This window comes from Pithys albifrons, chromosome 5 (genome assembly GCF_047495875.1).
Source record: "Pithys albifrons albifrons isolate INPA30051 chromosome 5, PitAlb_v1, whole genome shotgun sequence".
Lineage (NCBI taxonomy): Eukaryota > Metazoa > Chordata > Aves > Passeriformes > Thamnophilidae > Pithys > Pithys albifrons.
This window is the reverse complement of record NC_092462.1, coordinates 67227323-67244857: the sequence shown is the minus strand read 5'-3', so window position 1 is coordinate 67244857 and position 17535 is coordinate 67227323. Positions and strand designations below refer to the sequence as shown.

The 17535-nt window shown below is 46.2% G+C and overlaps 1 protein-coding gene across 8 annotated transcripts in view; it reads right to left on the bottom strand.

Moving 5' to 3' along the window:
• Window positions 1-14638: 14638 nt before the first annotated feature.
• ZFYVE28 (zinc finger FYVE-type containing 28) overlaps window positions 14639-17535 on the bottom strand; it is a 159173-nt gene continuing 156276 nt past the window's right edge. For all 8 annotated transcript variants that reach the window (XM_071556940.1, XM_071556941.1, XM_071556942.1 and 5 more), the window contains one exon: window positions 14639-16936. In XM_071556940.1, the coding sequence (XP_071413041.1) occupies window positions 16805-16936 (132 nt within the window). In that variant the 3' untranslated portion in view covers window positions 14639-16804. The remainder of the gene's footprint in view (window positions 16937-17535) is intronic.

Here is a 17535-nt window from a genome sequence, read left to right as displayed (position 1 = left end):
GAGTTCAACAGACATCCAGTTGCAGGGGTGACTGTGAGTCCAGAGAAGGAGCAGAAAATCCCTTTCCTGGGCTATAGTAGCAGCTCCTGTTTCTTTTCCACAAGGAGACAATGCCACGTTTTGGGGCCAAGAAGCTGCCCCTGAATGCCCCAAGGGAAGGTTAAACCAGGAGCAGCACCTGGCCCCACAGACCTGCCTCACAAGGGGAACGTGTGCCCTCAGATGGGGCTGGAATACTACCTGTCTCTTGGTGCATCTCCCAGGAAGGTGTCTGGCAGTTTCCATGGCAGCTCAGCACTGCTGTACCCTTGGAAAGGGCAGGGAGCAGGGATGACAGGTTGCACCTGTGCTGGTGGCTGCCACCAAGGAGCAGGGAGACCACATGCATAGTGCCATGGAATTCCAAAGCCTGACAAAGCAGAATACAAGAAAGGCCAAAAAGAACCCGAAGTCATGTCTCCTCAAACCTAGTGTGTGCTCTTTAGGGGACTTAACTTTGTGTAGGGCAGCAGATTTGCTTGGCGATTTACAGGCCAGAGCTGGGTTTTTCCCTCTCCCACATCAGTTGAATACCTCGGCCTGAATCAGATATGAAGCCACCGTCATTCATGTGCGCAGTGGAGAGTTCTATGTCAGAATACGCCCAATTACCTCATGTAGTTTTTCTGTGACACTGATTCAGTTGCAGCCATGATGAGAAATAACATAGCATGTTGCAATGTCCTTGTTCTCACAATAGCCTCAGGGTCTGCCCTGGTCTCCTGTGAAGCTGATATGGAGCTACTGATCGAGAGCAACTTCAAGCCTCACTGAGCAGCCAGGCCTAAGAATGTACAATGTTATATGCTCATCAAGAGCAGAATGGTGGCAACAGCGGAGCAAATTTACCCTTAAGAAAGGAAAAAAAAGGGAAGTAAACTCTATTTTAGGGAGTTATTAACCCTTTATGTGAGGACACAAGGCTTTGAGAGGTCTAGTCTGTAACTGAGCCCTGCTCATGCCGATGATGAAGCTCAGGAGCACACAAGGGTAGCTTTGGCACTGCCTCAGCACCTTGCATGACTGTTGGCAGCCCAGAGCCTACCACTGACACACTTACCTGGTTTCTTTTTGGGGACAGTCAACTCAATATAACATTTTCAAAGGGCAAGCACTCCACCCAGTCTGGAAACTTGAGACTTTGTAAGATGTGTCCCATTAGGCAAAAATCAATGACTGCTTGGTCATTAGTCATTCTGGAAACCTCTGCCTCAGTGAGTCAGCCTGGCATACCTGGCAAGCTGGAAGGGAATCCGGTTTTGGGAATATTTTCTTTTTCTGCCACCCCAAAATTTCCAACTTGAGCTACCCAGGCAGCAGTCAACCTTCCTGGGAAACTACCCAGCCAGGAACACGGCATGAAACCCATTTCTGGTCTAACTATGTCACATCTAACGCATCTAAAACATATTTAGCTGATGAGTTCCCTCTCTCCAGAAACACAACAAACACACAAATGTCACCAAAGTAAATTATTGCATGATCTTCTGTTAAAAGCACAAGCCCAAGGGAAAAGGACAAAAGTCTGAAAAGTAGAATTTGCTATTACCCATTTTTTACTGAGATATCTCCAAGAAGGGCAGCACTAAGAGTAGTTGTACAGAAACACAGCAAAGGCAGCTGGATCAGAAACAGCACAGCTATTCATGCAGTTCCTCCAAGGATTATACCAGTTGTGACCATTCTAGCCTGGATTTCTATTCCACACCTGGCCATCCCAGAACATCATGTCTGACCATTTACAGCAGGCACAGTCTGCTATTGACTTTAACAGAGAGCTAAGCACCGTAGTTCTTGTTACCAGAACAGCCACAACTGCTGTAAATGTATGCAATGTGTGTGTAAAAGCACCTCAGCTGTGACTGCTTACTGTTGAACTTCCTTGCCTTAGCTGGACACCATGCAAGAGTTTCAGCCCTCCCAGGTTTAAGCCACCAACAAACCTCTGTATGCAATCCATACATCCTCCCCAGGGCTGGATGGAGCATTTTACAATCCCACTCAACGGGCTTTTGCCAATTCTATGATCTGACCGGTGCTACAAATGTATGTTTGGTCTTTGAGGTTTCCATACTGGAACAATGTTGATATAAACCAGACTTTTCTACAAAAGATAAAATGGGTCAAAGCACACAAAACTTTAAACTTTTAGCTGCCAAATACGAACTAATTATGATTTGTAACCATTGCATTTCTGTGAACCAAGAGGTGTGGCCTTGGTGCTTTGGAGAGGAGCACAGATCATCAGTACAACTGTCACCCCAGTTTCACTGAGACCCAAATGGAAGTGCCCATTTCCATAGTACAGGAGCTTCTGATTGCCCAGGAGAACTGCTCAGGTAAACACCAACGCATATGAGCAAGCTGACAAAGCCCTGAAAGGCCGGGGATGTCAGCACAACAGAGCTCTCCAGTTCTGCTCAGTGTCACCATGTTGGACCACCCAGCGGCAGAACTGGCTGGGAACCATGATTTGTCCTACTCTCCCTTGTCACGCATGGCTGCAGAGCCCAAGGCTGTAAAACTTCAATGCTATGTTATTCTCGAGATTCCAGCACCACTGGTGGTGGTTTCCTGAGCATTGCACTCACAGGATACAATTGCTATAAGGCAGCACAGGAATTTTATGTCATGATGAGGTTTCCTCCACTGCTGTCTACAGTGAGCTACACCACTCTACCACAGTCCCTACCAGTATCATATTCACAGATAGGATAATGCTGTGCAGGTCAGGACTTCTTGGCATGTGTTGCTTTGCCTCCCCAGTTGAACAGGCCTGCTTGCTCTGTGCCGGCTGCCAGGGACACTTGAAAAACTCTAAACATAATTTTTTTTTTTAACACTTCATAGCATTTGCTTGGCAATGAAACTTTCCCACCTCCTCTCCTTTGAGAGTACTGGGGAGATTCCCAGTAAACTGCTTCTCCAAGCAGGTGCATTTATAAGGTCATCCATGAAATGAGTCTTCCTCCTGTGATGAGACAGAGAAAGGAGGTGGCAACTGAGATGTGAAAAGGATGTTGTTTAGCATCGGAATGAAAACACGACAGCTAGAACAAGACTTATCTCAGCTTCCTCCTAGGAGTATGCCCAACTCCAAGCTACAGCAGATTCCTGCTATTTCCAAGGAGAGACCTGCCGGAGAAAAGGGACATAGATGGCCAGCCCTGGTCCACTGTGCCTCAGAAAGGACACAGACATGATGAGAGAGCTGCTGTCTGCCACCCCACAGAGGAATTCTGCTTGTGGTGTGAACTGTCTGCCTGAGCATTGCAGAACGGATCGCTCAAGGTTAAATTGGATTAAACTGTTACAGCTCCACTTTCCCACGTGTGGTTTAAATTTAAACGCTATAAATTTCATGGTGAGTTATTAAAACCTTCTTGGCAAGGAGAACTCATCTCTCAAAGAAAGAAATTTTTCTCCAAGTTTGCAAACCCACAGGGAGGTTTTAAGTCAAGTTCATGGTGAGATTTCCAAGTGGAGGGGAAGGAAGAGCTGAGGTATTTAATCAGTGGCATGCAGGAGCCCTGCGGAGCAGCCTGGCCCTGCTCTGCCATGTCAGCTGCTCACCAGGTTTTCATGGTCAGTGCATTGGTCCCACGTGCTGTGCCCAGCGGCACCAATCCTTCTGGAGCAGAAGCCGAGCACTGCGCCGTATGGCACATTCAGAGACAGCAGGACATTCTGGGCTGGATGTGTGGAAAATTTTTGTTAATACTTGTCAGCATAAATTAACAAACAAGCCTTGGGAGGTCTTGAAATGCCATTCTTCTGAGAAGCCCCATCCTGCCAGTTTCTCCCAGTATCAGCCAACCATGCGGTGATCTTTTCATGGAGTGGCTGTAAAATGTCACACTCAGTTTAGGTAGAAACCATGCAAAGATGATCACAAGTATCATGCACAGGGATGGACAGTTCTGCATGCTCCTTGCTGAGCTGGGAAAGCCCCACAAGAGGAATATCTTGCCCTGTTGCTCCCTGAACCTACTAACCAAAAACCATGAGGCAGACCCCTGGCAAGTGCAGGAAGAGAAACAAGTGGAAACCTGTAAGGAAAACAGCCCTAGACCAATTGTTTGTGACAGGGCAGCAGAAAAGCAGAGCTTCCTCCTGCTTCCCACCCCAGGGGAGGACATTAAACACAGCTCTGGCAAGGACAGCACAGCAGACACATTTCTGCGCTCTCCAGACTCTACGTTAAGCCTCAGAGGACTGAACTGCAAATCATTCAGAGCTGGTTTCTGTTCTCAGCTGTCACACCACAGGAGCAGCACCAGTTCAGTCTGTCCTTCTCCACACACTTCCGAAACTTGCCTTGGATGTGCTGCTGTAGGAGCAGCTGTTCACAAGCCGTTCGGGTCTTTCCAGTGGCTGAGTAGATTTTTCAGCTCGAAGCCTCCAGCAGGCTCCCACATCAGCCCAGGTGGGCACAGCTGTCATCTTTGAGAAGGTGAACTGCAAAGCTCTTGCCTTTGCCGTTATGCAGGCAGGAAAGGGATGAGGCACACACAGCCAGGCCGTGGAGACCGAGGAGCATCGCTCTGGGCACCGAGACTTGCCTGTACAACCTCAATGGCTGATTTCTATTTCAAGACTTCTTGAGGATGAGAAAACGCTAAACCGCCTGTCATGTTCAGCTGCGATTCCAAAGGAATCTGGAGGCCTGGCTGCTTGTAGGGCTCACTGCCATTTCTGTATTCAGTGCCACAGCCAGCACTGGGGCCAAGCAGGGCAAACTGCTGGAGACCCCGGCCGGTGGAGAGACAGGTGCTTGTGGGTGCACGGGCTATGGGGTTTTGGGAGGACTGAGGGGAGGGCTGAGCTCTGTCAGCCGGGACTGCTCAGGGTATCAGAACAGCCCGGTACCTGAATTCACCGAAGAGAAGAGGGTTGGGTGTTTTGGTGGGTGCCTTTTTAAATTGTGGTTGTTTCTTGGTGGTGTGTTGTTTTTTGGGGGGGTTTGATGGGGCTGGAGGTTCATGGGGCTGCAACGGGCTGGAAGCTGGAGCATTTCGGCAATGTCCTCCTGTCCCGCTCCCTGCCCCGCACTGCGCCCGGCGGCCGCACGGGGTCACACCGAGCCTGCTGCTCGCCCGCCCGGGCCAGCAGCACCGCTGCTTCCAGGGCCAAATCCACCACCTCGGGAGCCGCAGGATGCACCCAGGAGCAGCGGCTGAGCACCGGGGACGAGCGTCGCTGAGGTTTGTCCCAGAAGGACTGGACATGAAAACCCAAATTGCTGCTCTTATCCCCGCGGGGAGCTGCTCCCTCCCCCCCAGGCTCGGCGGCTGCACCTCGTGGTTTCCTGCGCGGTCACGGAGCGCTGAAAATCTTACGGAGCTTCTCGCTCGAGGCCGGAGCGCGGCGGAGCCGGGACCTCCCCCGGGGCCATCCCGAGGCGCTGTCGCCGAGCCCGACACCAGCAGTGACAGCTGCCCGCAGCCGCGCTGGGGACGGGACTCCGGGAGGAGAGCGTGATCCCTGCTGGTGTGCCAGGTGGGAAAGCTTTCAGCACTTAACCGCTTACATTTGACCCAAATATTGTGCTGTATATTGGTTTAACTCTCCTGCGTGACAGCCAGGCGGGGGACGGAAGGACGCGGTACTCACCCCCCACCAACACAATCGGCTTCCACGCAGCTCAAGCACTTGACCTAAAAGTCTAATAATGACTCGGCACAGCCAGACCCGGTGCTGGGACAGCAGGTAGAGCAGCCTGGTTTGTGGAAGCGGTGCCCGCTCCCTGCCCCGCGCTGCCGGGACAGTGAAGGAGAAGAAATTATGATTTGGCAAGAAGAACTGGAAAGAATCAGCCTTGCAGCATTTTAAATAGATTGGTTTGTTTTGTTGGTAGGTGACTTTAGGATGGCAGGAGAGGCCTTAAAAATACTCAAGTATCCCAGTGGAGAAACTACAAGAGAAAAAGAAATAAGATGAAATGCAGGAGCTGCCGTTCATGGCCCAGCAGAGCAGGGGGACACGGGGCTGTGGGTGCAGGTGGGAAGGAAGGGAAATATTTTAGCACGTGTAAGATCTGCAGATGGGCTCGTGCAGATCTGTCCCAGCGGAGTCTCCACACAGCCAAACACCCGGGGACAGCGAGGAGCCGCGGTGGGCATCACACATGGTGGGAACACACACAGTGGGCATCACACCCCCCGGCAATCACACACTCGCTCGGAGGCACAGCCACTTGTGCCCGCGGGGCTGTGCCCAGCAGTGCCCGGGAGGAGCCCGCGCTGGCACCGCTCCTGCTGCAAATCGCTGCACACAACATTTAGCACAGAGGGCTGGGGAAACAAGGAGATAAAAATGTGTTTGGAAAGAACAAAACAATCCAGCAAGGGAGCTGGGAAAGCTGAGCAGCCCGGGAATTGGGTGAGAGCTCGTATGTGCTTACACAGCCTGAGATCCATGGGGCAAGCCTCTCAGATGCTTCCCTGAGCAGCTGGGCAGAGCCAGCCATTACTAAATGCAATTAACTGCTTCATTACCACCTAAGCAAAACAAACCAATCAATCTCTGCTTCATTTACCCAGAGAAGAGAGAGATGTCAAGACACAAACATCACGTTCCAGACTGCAGCCGAGACCCGCACCCTCCCCCCGGGCACGGTGACTCTGCTCCACAGCCACTCCCTGGGAGCAGAGTTTAGATGTCCCTTGCTATTTCCTCCTGAGCTGAGCTGCCCCTTGGTGTTGGCAAATACCTGCTGAGATGGAGCCTTAGGTCCAGATGAGAGCAATAGAGACAGAAACAGAATTCAGCTTTCTGAAGTCCACCTTGACCACAGGTGCCTGTGCTTGATGCATGCAGCGTGTCTGGGATGTTTTAACAAGCTGAATGACGGCCAGAGATGGTTTCAGGATGAGATCAACCTGCCTAATGGAAAGGAAACCTAGAACACACCGATCGATCACTTTCAGAGGAGCAGGAAAGCTGTGATTTTCGAGCTGAAGCCCAGAGCCACCCCAAGCCTCAGTTTACATGGCACAACACCCTTCTTTTACAGCTGCATAGTCATTTCCCACAAGCTTTCTTCTTCCCACCAGACAAACCTCTTCATAAGGCTGCAGGTGATAGACAGGGAGCAAAAGGTTCCCTGGCATGCAGGAGGAAGAGGCATGACTGACTCTTGAGATCCAAGGTTAAGCTTCAAAGGCCCTCTAAAACATCAGAGTCTGAAGACTTCAGCATCTCCAAAACCTACTGAGAATATTACAGTCTGAGTACAGTAAAAATAACTGCATTTAACTCTGTGATGAGGTACAAGTGATCTATAAAAGGGATTATTCGTGGATGTTTGAGATAGCAGGACAGGACAATCTGATCTTGTGTCTTTGAGTATTTTAATAAGCTCGTCTGTAGGATGGAGATAACATGCCTACAGCAGTGTGATGGCACATCAGCATGCTGGTACTGTGGTTAGCAGGGAAAGATCAGGGGCACTGTGTAGGGTTGAGGAAGGAGTTACTGTACAAAATTCTATGAACTCCACTGTGGCAGAGTGTTGACTGTCTCTGCTGTGGGGATGCCCAACAAATGCTCGCAACAGTCCCTTCATCCTGACCATCTTTCAAGGGGTGGGACAGACTGGGACAGGGGCTTGGCAGAAGCAGTGAGGAGCCAGCAGCCACTTCTTATGCTTGGGCAGAGGAAAGGCAGGGCTCCCCCCTCCAGTCCTTCATGGCTGATGTGCTCTGCTGGGAGAGAATATGAATATATCCCTTTGGTGGAATATATTTACTTACATCTTCAGTTGTACCTGCACTGTCTGTTCAGGGTTGGCCACTGTGTTCCAAGTCTGGTTCCACAGGCAAACAAGCTCCCTGCTCTGCAGCCAGCAGTTGTGAATGAAAACAAGGCAGAGGGACCATTTCTTCTCTGGCTGCAGGTAGGGTTTGGGAAAGCAGTGATTCTACACACCCAGCCCTGCTCCGTTCCCACCTGTGGCACACTGATGGTACCCACAGCCCAGCTTGGCCAGGGCCAGGAGCGATGCTTTCAGCATGACACCGGTGTCAATGAGCGCTGCAGGAAACCACAGCCAGCTCACAAGGACAGAACTGCTGGTGGCAAACTGGAAAGTGACTCCTTTAGCTGATTATGAACTGCACATAGGGAGATTTTTGTGGCTGGGGATTTTCCTTCCCCTCCATTAGACACTGGACTCATAACTGGCAGTGCATTTCTCCCTGCTTCCCTCTTTGTGTTTGATCCATTACCTTTCTTTCCCTGCTGCTTGTAGCAGTCCAACGCCAGCGTGACTTCAGCCCTGGTGAAGGATTAACTCCAGGGTGAAACAAGGAGTTCAAAAGTGCTGAGTGGCTTTGCCTGTGTCACTGCATGCCTCCTACTCATCAGACCACAGAGAAATCCCTCTTCTTGGTAATTCCAGAATCAATTTATAAACTTGAGACCATCAGGACCTGACCTCTGGTGCAGGACAACCCCACTGAGAGCTCATTTCTGCCTTAGTCCCAACATGGATGGCTGAACCACTGCGTCTGTAGAAAGAATCAGATGTAAAAACACCTGTGATTGTAGGCAGAGTCTATCACAACTATTAACTCCCTGTTCAACAGCTGGTCAGCCACATGAGAATTAGTCTCTTCTTTATTATGTGCATTTGTTCAAGTTGGCTCAATTTCTGGCTGTTGTTTCCCTCAGGCCCCTGCCAGGTGGGATCTGTGCAACCAGTGTAGGCATTTACAGGGTACTGATGGTGTCTGCAATTAGTCTTCTCTTTGATACATTCAGTAGATTGCAACTCTGAAGATTTCCAATCCCTTAGTCACTCCCATGGCTTTTCCCTCACAGCAAAACACACCATAACAGATTCAGCAGGACACTTGCTCAACACCTTCCCCCATTCAGCCACATCTTCCTTTTTGCCAGGTCCTTCAGCTGTTTTATAAATACAATACAAATAAAAGCAACCCTGCAGAGGCTGCTGGAGCCACCAGTGCTGAGGCCCAGCAGCACAAGAGCACAGAGCAGCCAGGAAGACACCACCATTTGGCAAGAACCACCTTCCTCTGGCAGCTAATGCTGTGACATCATCTGAACCTTGGAAAAGCACTGGAAAGCCTCCAGCAGTGGCACCGGGGCAGAGGGTTTTATCACAGGGTGCTGCTATTCTCAATGGCTTCCATGCTGCTTGTTCTAAGAGGAAACATTTTTGTAATTGCTTGATTTGGGGTTAATGTTTTTTTCCGTTTAAAACCAACATAATATTATTTAATGACTTGTATTTAATTGGACTATTATGAGAATTATTTGTTGTGTGAGTGGGAATTTGAGATTTTCAAAAAGTGAACTTTTTTTTCATTTCTTACTGCAGCAAACAAGCAGAAAATAAATGAATAAAAAAATAAACAAGCAAAAAGATAACAGCATCTCTGTCCACTCTACCCATAGGTTTTCTGTAACACTGGGTGGGAATAGAGAAGCAGCACACTAATTGGATTTTTCTCCAAGCTCCTTGAAAATACCCTCAATGCACTCGGTAAGACAACACCTTGCATTCCTCCTGGGAGTTGTTTTTGGCAAAACAATAGGGGGAAAAAAATCCCTTTGGACAGTGTCCCTTAGGCCATCAGCTCCTTGGCTTCTCCTTCCAGCCTGGCCATGTCCAAGGGCTGCATCACCTGTGTGGTCACGACAGAGGCTGCCTGGGTATTTTTAGTAAGCACCATCAAGAGTCTTTTGCTAAGACACTCTTAAGCTTTCACACTTTACACCAGCCTGATTTTTGGATCCTTTACTGCAGCATCTACTTTGCTTTTGTTCCAGTATAAGACAAAAGTTGTGTGGAGGCAGCATCTGGATGCAGGTCTGCATCCTCAGGTTTTCACAATGCACGTTTCTGAGCCAGACAGTAGACACAGCCATGTTTCAAATGCTCCCTACAGGAAAGAAATATGGAAACATTTTCCCTGAGACTCAGTTTACAGTCTAACTCTAATATCATTCCTTTAAAGAGAAAAAAGTAAAAGGCAAAAGCAGAATGTGAGCAGCAAACATGACAGAAAACTGTCTTTCAGAAGTACAGCTGGACAGGGTTTTCTGACTGTTCTCCAAGCAAGGTTCTTCTGTCCTGAAAATCTCTCAAAAATGTGGCAATTGGAGGGCATAAGATGGGTCACCAAATGAATTTGTGGTAGCTCTATATTCTGTTCCAATACACTTGGACCAAATCAGTTGAATTTTTGTATTTGAACAGAACGTCTTTACATGGGGATTATAGCAATTTCCTTCACTTTTTTTTTAATTAGGGATAAGTTATTTCTAGACAAAGATTGTAACTTATCACTGGCTTTTAATTTTTGTTCCCCACTAGAGAGACCATTTCCACCAGGGATCATCCACCCACATTTCCCTTTCCAGTAGCTACAAGTCCTCCTATGTTCAGAAACCAAACACAGGACTCTTAAACTCCTTGGGGTTCACTTTTTCCTGTACTATCTCCCAGTGCTCGAGAGCCAAGGCATCACAGGGTAGTTTCATTTAAATCTATTAATGAACTTGAAAAAGTGATTATTTTTCTGTTTATATCTTCAATTATTCATTTCCAGCTTTCTGCAGATAAGCCAAAGAAAGTGAAATCAATTTAAAAACCCAAAAGAATCCCAAACCAGGAGGCTTTACTCTGCATAACAAACAGAAAAGCTGCTAGTGAAGCAATGATCACAAATGGACTGAGCCAGAAAAATAATTAACTATCAAGTGCCACAAAATTTAATCTCAGAGGCTCCCCAAACACAGAGGAACATGGCATGGTACAGGTCCTTTGGTAAAACAGCCAGGACAGTCTCACTGCTCTTAACATACCTGACAGGTGACTTCCCATTGCCAAGATCTGTCTGGGACAGCCCATGGTGGAGCCACTGTCCCAGCCCTGCAAGGATGAGGACAACTTCCTCCGAACTGCCCAAAAAGCCTGAAGCATTTAAGCACTGTTTTCAGACACATCTTTTAAGAGAGATGAATATTTGTAGCGTATTTTACAGGACAGAGAAATTACCAGCACAAATGCTATTCAAGACTATGTCTTACTTTCCAGTGTACTGATTAAGCCCCTTGGAACCACAGCCTAATTCCACCTAAAAACCTGAAAGCTGGCCACTGCTAAATTATTACCTAGGAAGCAGTCACCTCAAACATCCTGCCTGCTGCCATTTTCCTTTTTTTATTAACTCAGTGAATAACATGTCATGGTGCTAACAGCAACATTTTATCGCTCTGTGAAGAACTATTTGAAATTGCAAAAACACATAAATAAGACTTTCTAGAGTAAGACATGAGTTTAGTGCTTGCTTAAGTGGTGTGGGTGCCTGGCACGGGGTTATTTTCAGAAGATAAAATCTCTGTAGTATCTGGGGTGGGTACAGCTCAGTGTTTGCTGGCTGTGCCATTCTCAGTCCCTCACACCCAGCTGGGTCAGACACCTTGTTCTCAGGAGACAGAGCAGGTGGCAGCATCGCTTAGCAGCTGGACATGAGCAACAGCCCCTCTGCCGTCTCCTTGTGCCCATGGGCACCCCTCACTGCTCCTCATGGGTGGGAGGCCTGGAGACCCCTTTCTTCCCACAGCACTTTGGACACAGAATATTCTCTTTTGCAGACAAGCTCAGTCAGAGCCCCAGTGTAGCAATGCATTCTCAATACATGGCTTGGAGAATGTCATGTCAGAAATGGGCTGATGAAGAAAATACACCAGCCACTGAGAATGCTTTAACAACTGATGTTTTTAATGTGGTTTGAATGTACTAAATGTAGAAACTGCATTGTCATTGCTTCTTCTTCCCATAACCCCCTGCCAGGGCTGGGGGCTGGGAGAAAGACTGTGACCTTATGTTACCTGAAACCCTCTCCCATTGAATGTAAATCCCCTTACTCTTATTGGCACAAATCCAGACTCCCCTCTTGTCCCTTACTGGTGAATTTGTATCCCTCCCAAGTCCATATAAACCTGTACCCCTGATTAAACTTCCTCTTTGTTCCTGCCTTCGCCGGTGGTCCCTGTGTGTCCTTTCTGGGGGCTCTCAGAGACCACATGGTCGGGGTAAGCAGAGCGCACACACTTCTCCTAGGTTAATGGACTGATAATCCAGGACCAGAAGTTCCATATCGTTGCAGATTCCTTCAGCACACAGCGTAACGAGGCTACAAGAAACCAACCCTCATACCCCAACAGGCTGGTGGCTGAGAAAAACAGAAGACAAATCAACTTCATACCTTTGAGTGAAACATGAGTTAAAATCATACTTTACACTTCAGAGCCTTCATGTTTAGTGAAAACAAGAAATGAAATGGGTTCATGAAAGACTAATTGCCCAGTTTGTTTTATGCATGAGCCCCAGCATTCCTAGCACATGCATTTACAGCTTGTTTTCAAAGAGACCAATTACCTCATTAAAACATCTTCTTCACACTTCCAGATCTGCTGTAACAACTTCTCCTCTTCATCCTTCTGGCCTAATATTTTGCCATTTTTTTGGTTTAAGAGCAAAGAAACGAAAGCCAAAAAACCCACCCAAAAACACAGTCTTGGCATTATATCTAATTTACCAACAGCTATTAAAACCTGGGAATTAGGAGATCCATCCTTTCTCCTCCACAAAGTAAAGGAATACTGCAGAACTCTAAACACCTTGGTGCAAGACCCATGGCAGCTCAGGCAGCCAGGAAGGACCGGTGTGGCAGGATGCACCTGCAGGTGCAGAGACCAAACAAATGTTTGAAACAAGCCTGTGCCTGGGAACTTGAAGGACAAGATCAAGAAGAAACAGAGATGAAAGCTCCTTGAGTTGTCTGATACTTCACTATCTGCAAGATACCCAAGGAGGCCACAGAATAAGTCTAGTTTATACATGACAGAAATGAAAAGCTGGGTGATGGGATGGGGTAAAGGGTGAAAGAGGAGAAGGAAGAAGAGCTAAAAAACCCCTTAGAAATAGTCAAAGGATGTCCACAGGGATGATTTGTTCCAGACAAGCAACATAAATAGAGCATAATCCAGTAAAGTGTTATCATTAGAAAATAAAGAGTTCACAGTAAGCACCTGACTTTGCAGCATGAACCTTCATTATAAATAAAAATTTTTGAGCCATCACAGTCCCTCTGACGAAGCAGAAAGCAGAAGCCTCTGCCTGCCTGTGCAGGAACAGAGTGCTGCAGTCTTGGCACTGGCGGGGAGATGCTATCGGGGGTTGCCACGGAAACCAGAGGATGCAGCCCCAGCAGCTTTGACTTTGCATGAACTGACAACGAGTTCAGCGAGACACTGAGAGCACTGGTGGTTTCCTCCAGCTCCCAGGCAGGACTGTGATGGGGCTGTGTTTGAAGCTTTCCTACAGTCAATCTCCTGCTTCCACAGCTCATCTTTCACATCTCCCCACTCCTGCACATGCACAACCACATGGGCACACAGCCCATTTTCCTCCTCCTCCCTCCCAGGTTAGACAACACACACAAAGGTCACTCCTCACCCATCACACTTCCACCCATGTTCCTTCTTGCTGAGATGCCACGTGACAGCTTTCAAGTATATTTGAGTGTTCTGGACAGAGGTACTCCCTGGAAGCAGAGGTATTTTATTGAAGTTCCTTTCACTGCAGAGGGAGCCTTGATATCCACCTGCTTCTGCAAAGCCAGACAGAGCTGTACAGACCTAGAAAGGATCACTTCAGAGTTTATTGAAGTAATTTGTTCCCCCTGAAAACAGCTGTGATTCAGAAGGAGCCTACCATACAAGAGAGTCCAGCACCAGGTGAATTACTGCCACCTTTGCCAGTGTTGCTCTTACCTTATTAGCCCCTTCACTCCCATTGTGACATCCCCAGCAGAAAAACTGCTGTGGAACATGTTGTGTTCAGGAGAAAAGAAATGCCCTTTTTTATTAAAATGTCCCTTTAGGATAAATTTCTACTGTTCATTTATTCATACACACCTTAAGGCAGCATTATTTTCCCACAAATATTATATATATTAATTCAAATGCAATCTTAGTATGCAGGCTTCCCATAAAGTTTTCCCATTGTTGCACCACTGAAGCTGAGATCGTAATGTCATGGTTTTGTTTAGTGAAATGCATCCCAAAGCCATGCATTAAGTCCTCTGGAAATGAAAATTAATTCTCATAAAACCTTTAACAGCTGTATCTCATACAAGGAGCAGAACAAAGCAGCTCTGGGCATTTATGCTTCCTAAGGATAACTGTGCACATTGATCCAGGGAGCGCTGTTTTCATTGCAGATTTGTATCCCCCACAGAAAAGATTATTCAGATGTGACACAGGCAGATCAAATGTGCCTGATGTGTGAAGTGGCCATTGACACCAGTCTTTCAGGAAGGGAGATTTTCAGCCGGTGGCAAGAGATAGCACAAGGCAATGCCAAGTGACAGGCTGGTACTCCAGCTTTGATTTCCCACCCCTTCTCTGCACAGGCAACTTCCATTGTCAAATTTAAACGCATTTGTTTCATATTACTTGCGAAGTGAGAAAGACTTAACGCCAGTTTCTTTGACAGGATGGCAGCTGTCACTCCATGTAAGCACACCCCAAAATGAAAGAGCAATCCAGCACATGGAAGTAGAAAGTCCTGACACTTTAATTATCTGAAGAGATTACAAGATGAAAGTCTTCCTTGAGGCAAATGTATATTAGTATTGATATAGTCATTGTGCTTTTCAGTAAGAGAAATAGGAGTCTGTATTTACATAAGAAACTATAGTGTCTGAGATATTTAAATATCATATTTATGGAAATGATTCTGAATTACAGCATTTACAAAATAAAAACAAGCTTAAATAAATATTCAGTCCATTAAATAAGAATTTTTTTCCACAGAAGCAACTTTTTGTGCATATTTATTTCACAATTGAAGTTTGTTGCAATTTTTTTATCCTATAAAAGAAGCTTTAGATTTGTTGTGTTTTTTTTTCTTTTCCTAAAAATAAAACTGCAATAATCATTGCAATGTGAAGCCTGAGATTTAAGCCTGAATAAGTATCATTGCTTGCACCACATCACCCATCTCCCACCAATCACCCAACTCCATGCCTTTCCAGACTCTGGTGAATGCAGACACTCCAACTCAAGGATTACATGAGAAGGGTTTCAGGAAATTAATAATAGTAAAAAATATAAATAAGGTGAGGATAACACATCATAGCTGACATTGTCTACAAACAGCATCATAAGGCTTGTGCATTACACGTAAACTAAGTGAAGCTGTTTCATCTCATTCAAAACAACAGTAGTGCTGAACTGCTGTACCCTTATATGGCTCATTAACACTGAACACAAGGAATGTCCCCACAAAATAAATAAATTATATTAAAAAAAAAAATCAACACTGGCCAGTTTTGCTTTATCATTTTGAATGATGACCTTTCTCGAGCGTGATACTGCAAACAACTTTCTCACCCTTTTTTGTATTTATCACTTTGAAACACAGTGTGTAACACCATGAGTCAGGAAAGGGGACACAGCAAAGAGCTCTTGATCTCGTTTCCTCTGTAACCACAGCACACACTGTCTCGCTTTTCATGTGGCCAACTCAAAGCATGTCCAAATGCCTTTGAAACCTCAGTGCTCAGGGAGCTCTTACTGCAAATAGTTTGTGCAAGATCATAGCATGAATCCATGTGAGTCTTATTTCTTTCCTCTACAAGTGGAGATAAAAATTATTCCCTGGTGTTTCAAACAAATACTAATGTCTTCTGAGTTGTTAGCATGAGTGAAGTCACAGTATGCAATATTTTACATGGTTACTCTGCCAAATGTGGACAACAAGTACCCTTCTCTGGCCAACCATTCTGTAGGACCTTTTGGGAATCTCATTACATATTTGCCTCTTAAAAACCATTAAAAAAACCTCAGTATGGGATAAATAATTTCTAATGTACTGAATTTTACTGCCAAAATCTTTCAAAAATATCTATTTTAATATTAATTTATTTGGTAACTATTTCCTCTGAAGTTTTTTAAGTTTTAAATGCTGATATAGAAACCAAAGCTCTGTATGAGACTTCTATTAACAGAATTTAGCATAAATTATTCAGATTTTAGATACTTCCAAAACTCCAAAATACGGACCTGGAAATTGTAAAAATTTTTAGAAGACAACTTGCAGTTATTGCTCTGCTTGGTAAATGAAAGGCAACAAATATTCTGCTTCAGAACCTTCAGTGATTCCTTTGGGATTCACAGAAAATTCTGACTCTGTAAATATCAAATGTGGATTGGGAATAGATTTGCTGCAATTAATCCTAGCATAAGTAGCAAAAACCTAGTAATGGGAAAGTTAGAGTGCAGCAGGAGGGAGAGTGCTGATACCCACAGCCACGCTGGAATTCCAGTGGGCACAGGAGTGTCTGAGCTTTGGGACTGATCTTCTGGGATGGACTAGTTAACTGGCTACTCTGTTCATAGCATGTAAGATAAGCAGCAGTGCTTGTTCCATTCTCTGAGCCCTATTTCCTTCCACACAGTGCATTTGTTCTGCATATGGCATCGTAACATTTATGTTATAAATTTATGGAAGACTGTACTGTAGCCTTGGAGCTACAGACGCTTCATACTTCCCTTTAGCAGCTTAGTAAAATGCAATAAAAACTGTCTGTACAAAATTTATAATAATGGATGTCAAAGCCTACGTGCCCTCATGGGGTCCCTCTTTCAAGTTGATTCTTGGCTTAGGTCAAATATATCAGTCCGTGTAAGACTCCAGAAGACACACCAGTAGTTTAATATGTCAGATACCGGCTCTGTCACTATAGAAAGGAGTGACATGGAACATGTAACAGTGAGTGCAAACACGGACAGGCTTCATCTGACCATAACGAGGTAATGGAGCAGAGTGGGAGGAACAGCGGGAACAGAAGATCTGAAAAACAAGAGGGAGATTTCACTTCAGTTCCTTTGGGATGGTACAAAACTGTTTTCAAGACAGGGGAGAGAAGATTAAACACACTGGGCTTTAGTGTGTTGGCACCACCATCCTCCTTAGCACAGCAAGTGAAAGGCCCCTGAAGGGGCCCATGAGCAGTTTATCTGGCTGTGCTCAGCTCTCTGATCCGGGTGCCCCAGGACTGACAGCAGCCAAAGCAGGCCTGTCCAGCTCTGCAGGTCACAGAGGAAGGCAGCTCCACTAGAGATGCAAACAAACATCTCTCTTCCATTGGTTTTAAAGAAAGACTAAGGGAATATTTGTATCTCCTGCAAGTCCACTACAAGGTTAACGAAAGCATCTTCACTACCCTCTTCCTTTATTAACTTGTACGAGAGCAAGCAAGTGAAGGGGAATTGCAGATTCCTGGCTTCCTGAGGTATATGACTGCTTTTTTCTCCCTTGCCCTCTCTCTTCCTCCCCCACAAACTTGCAAAGCAGCAGCCCTACACACCCTAGTGATCCTGCAAAGATTTGGAAAGAAAGCAAAGGGACACACTCTCCCTGAAGCTGAGCTGAGTGTGCATCAGCCCTGG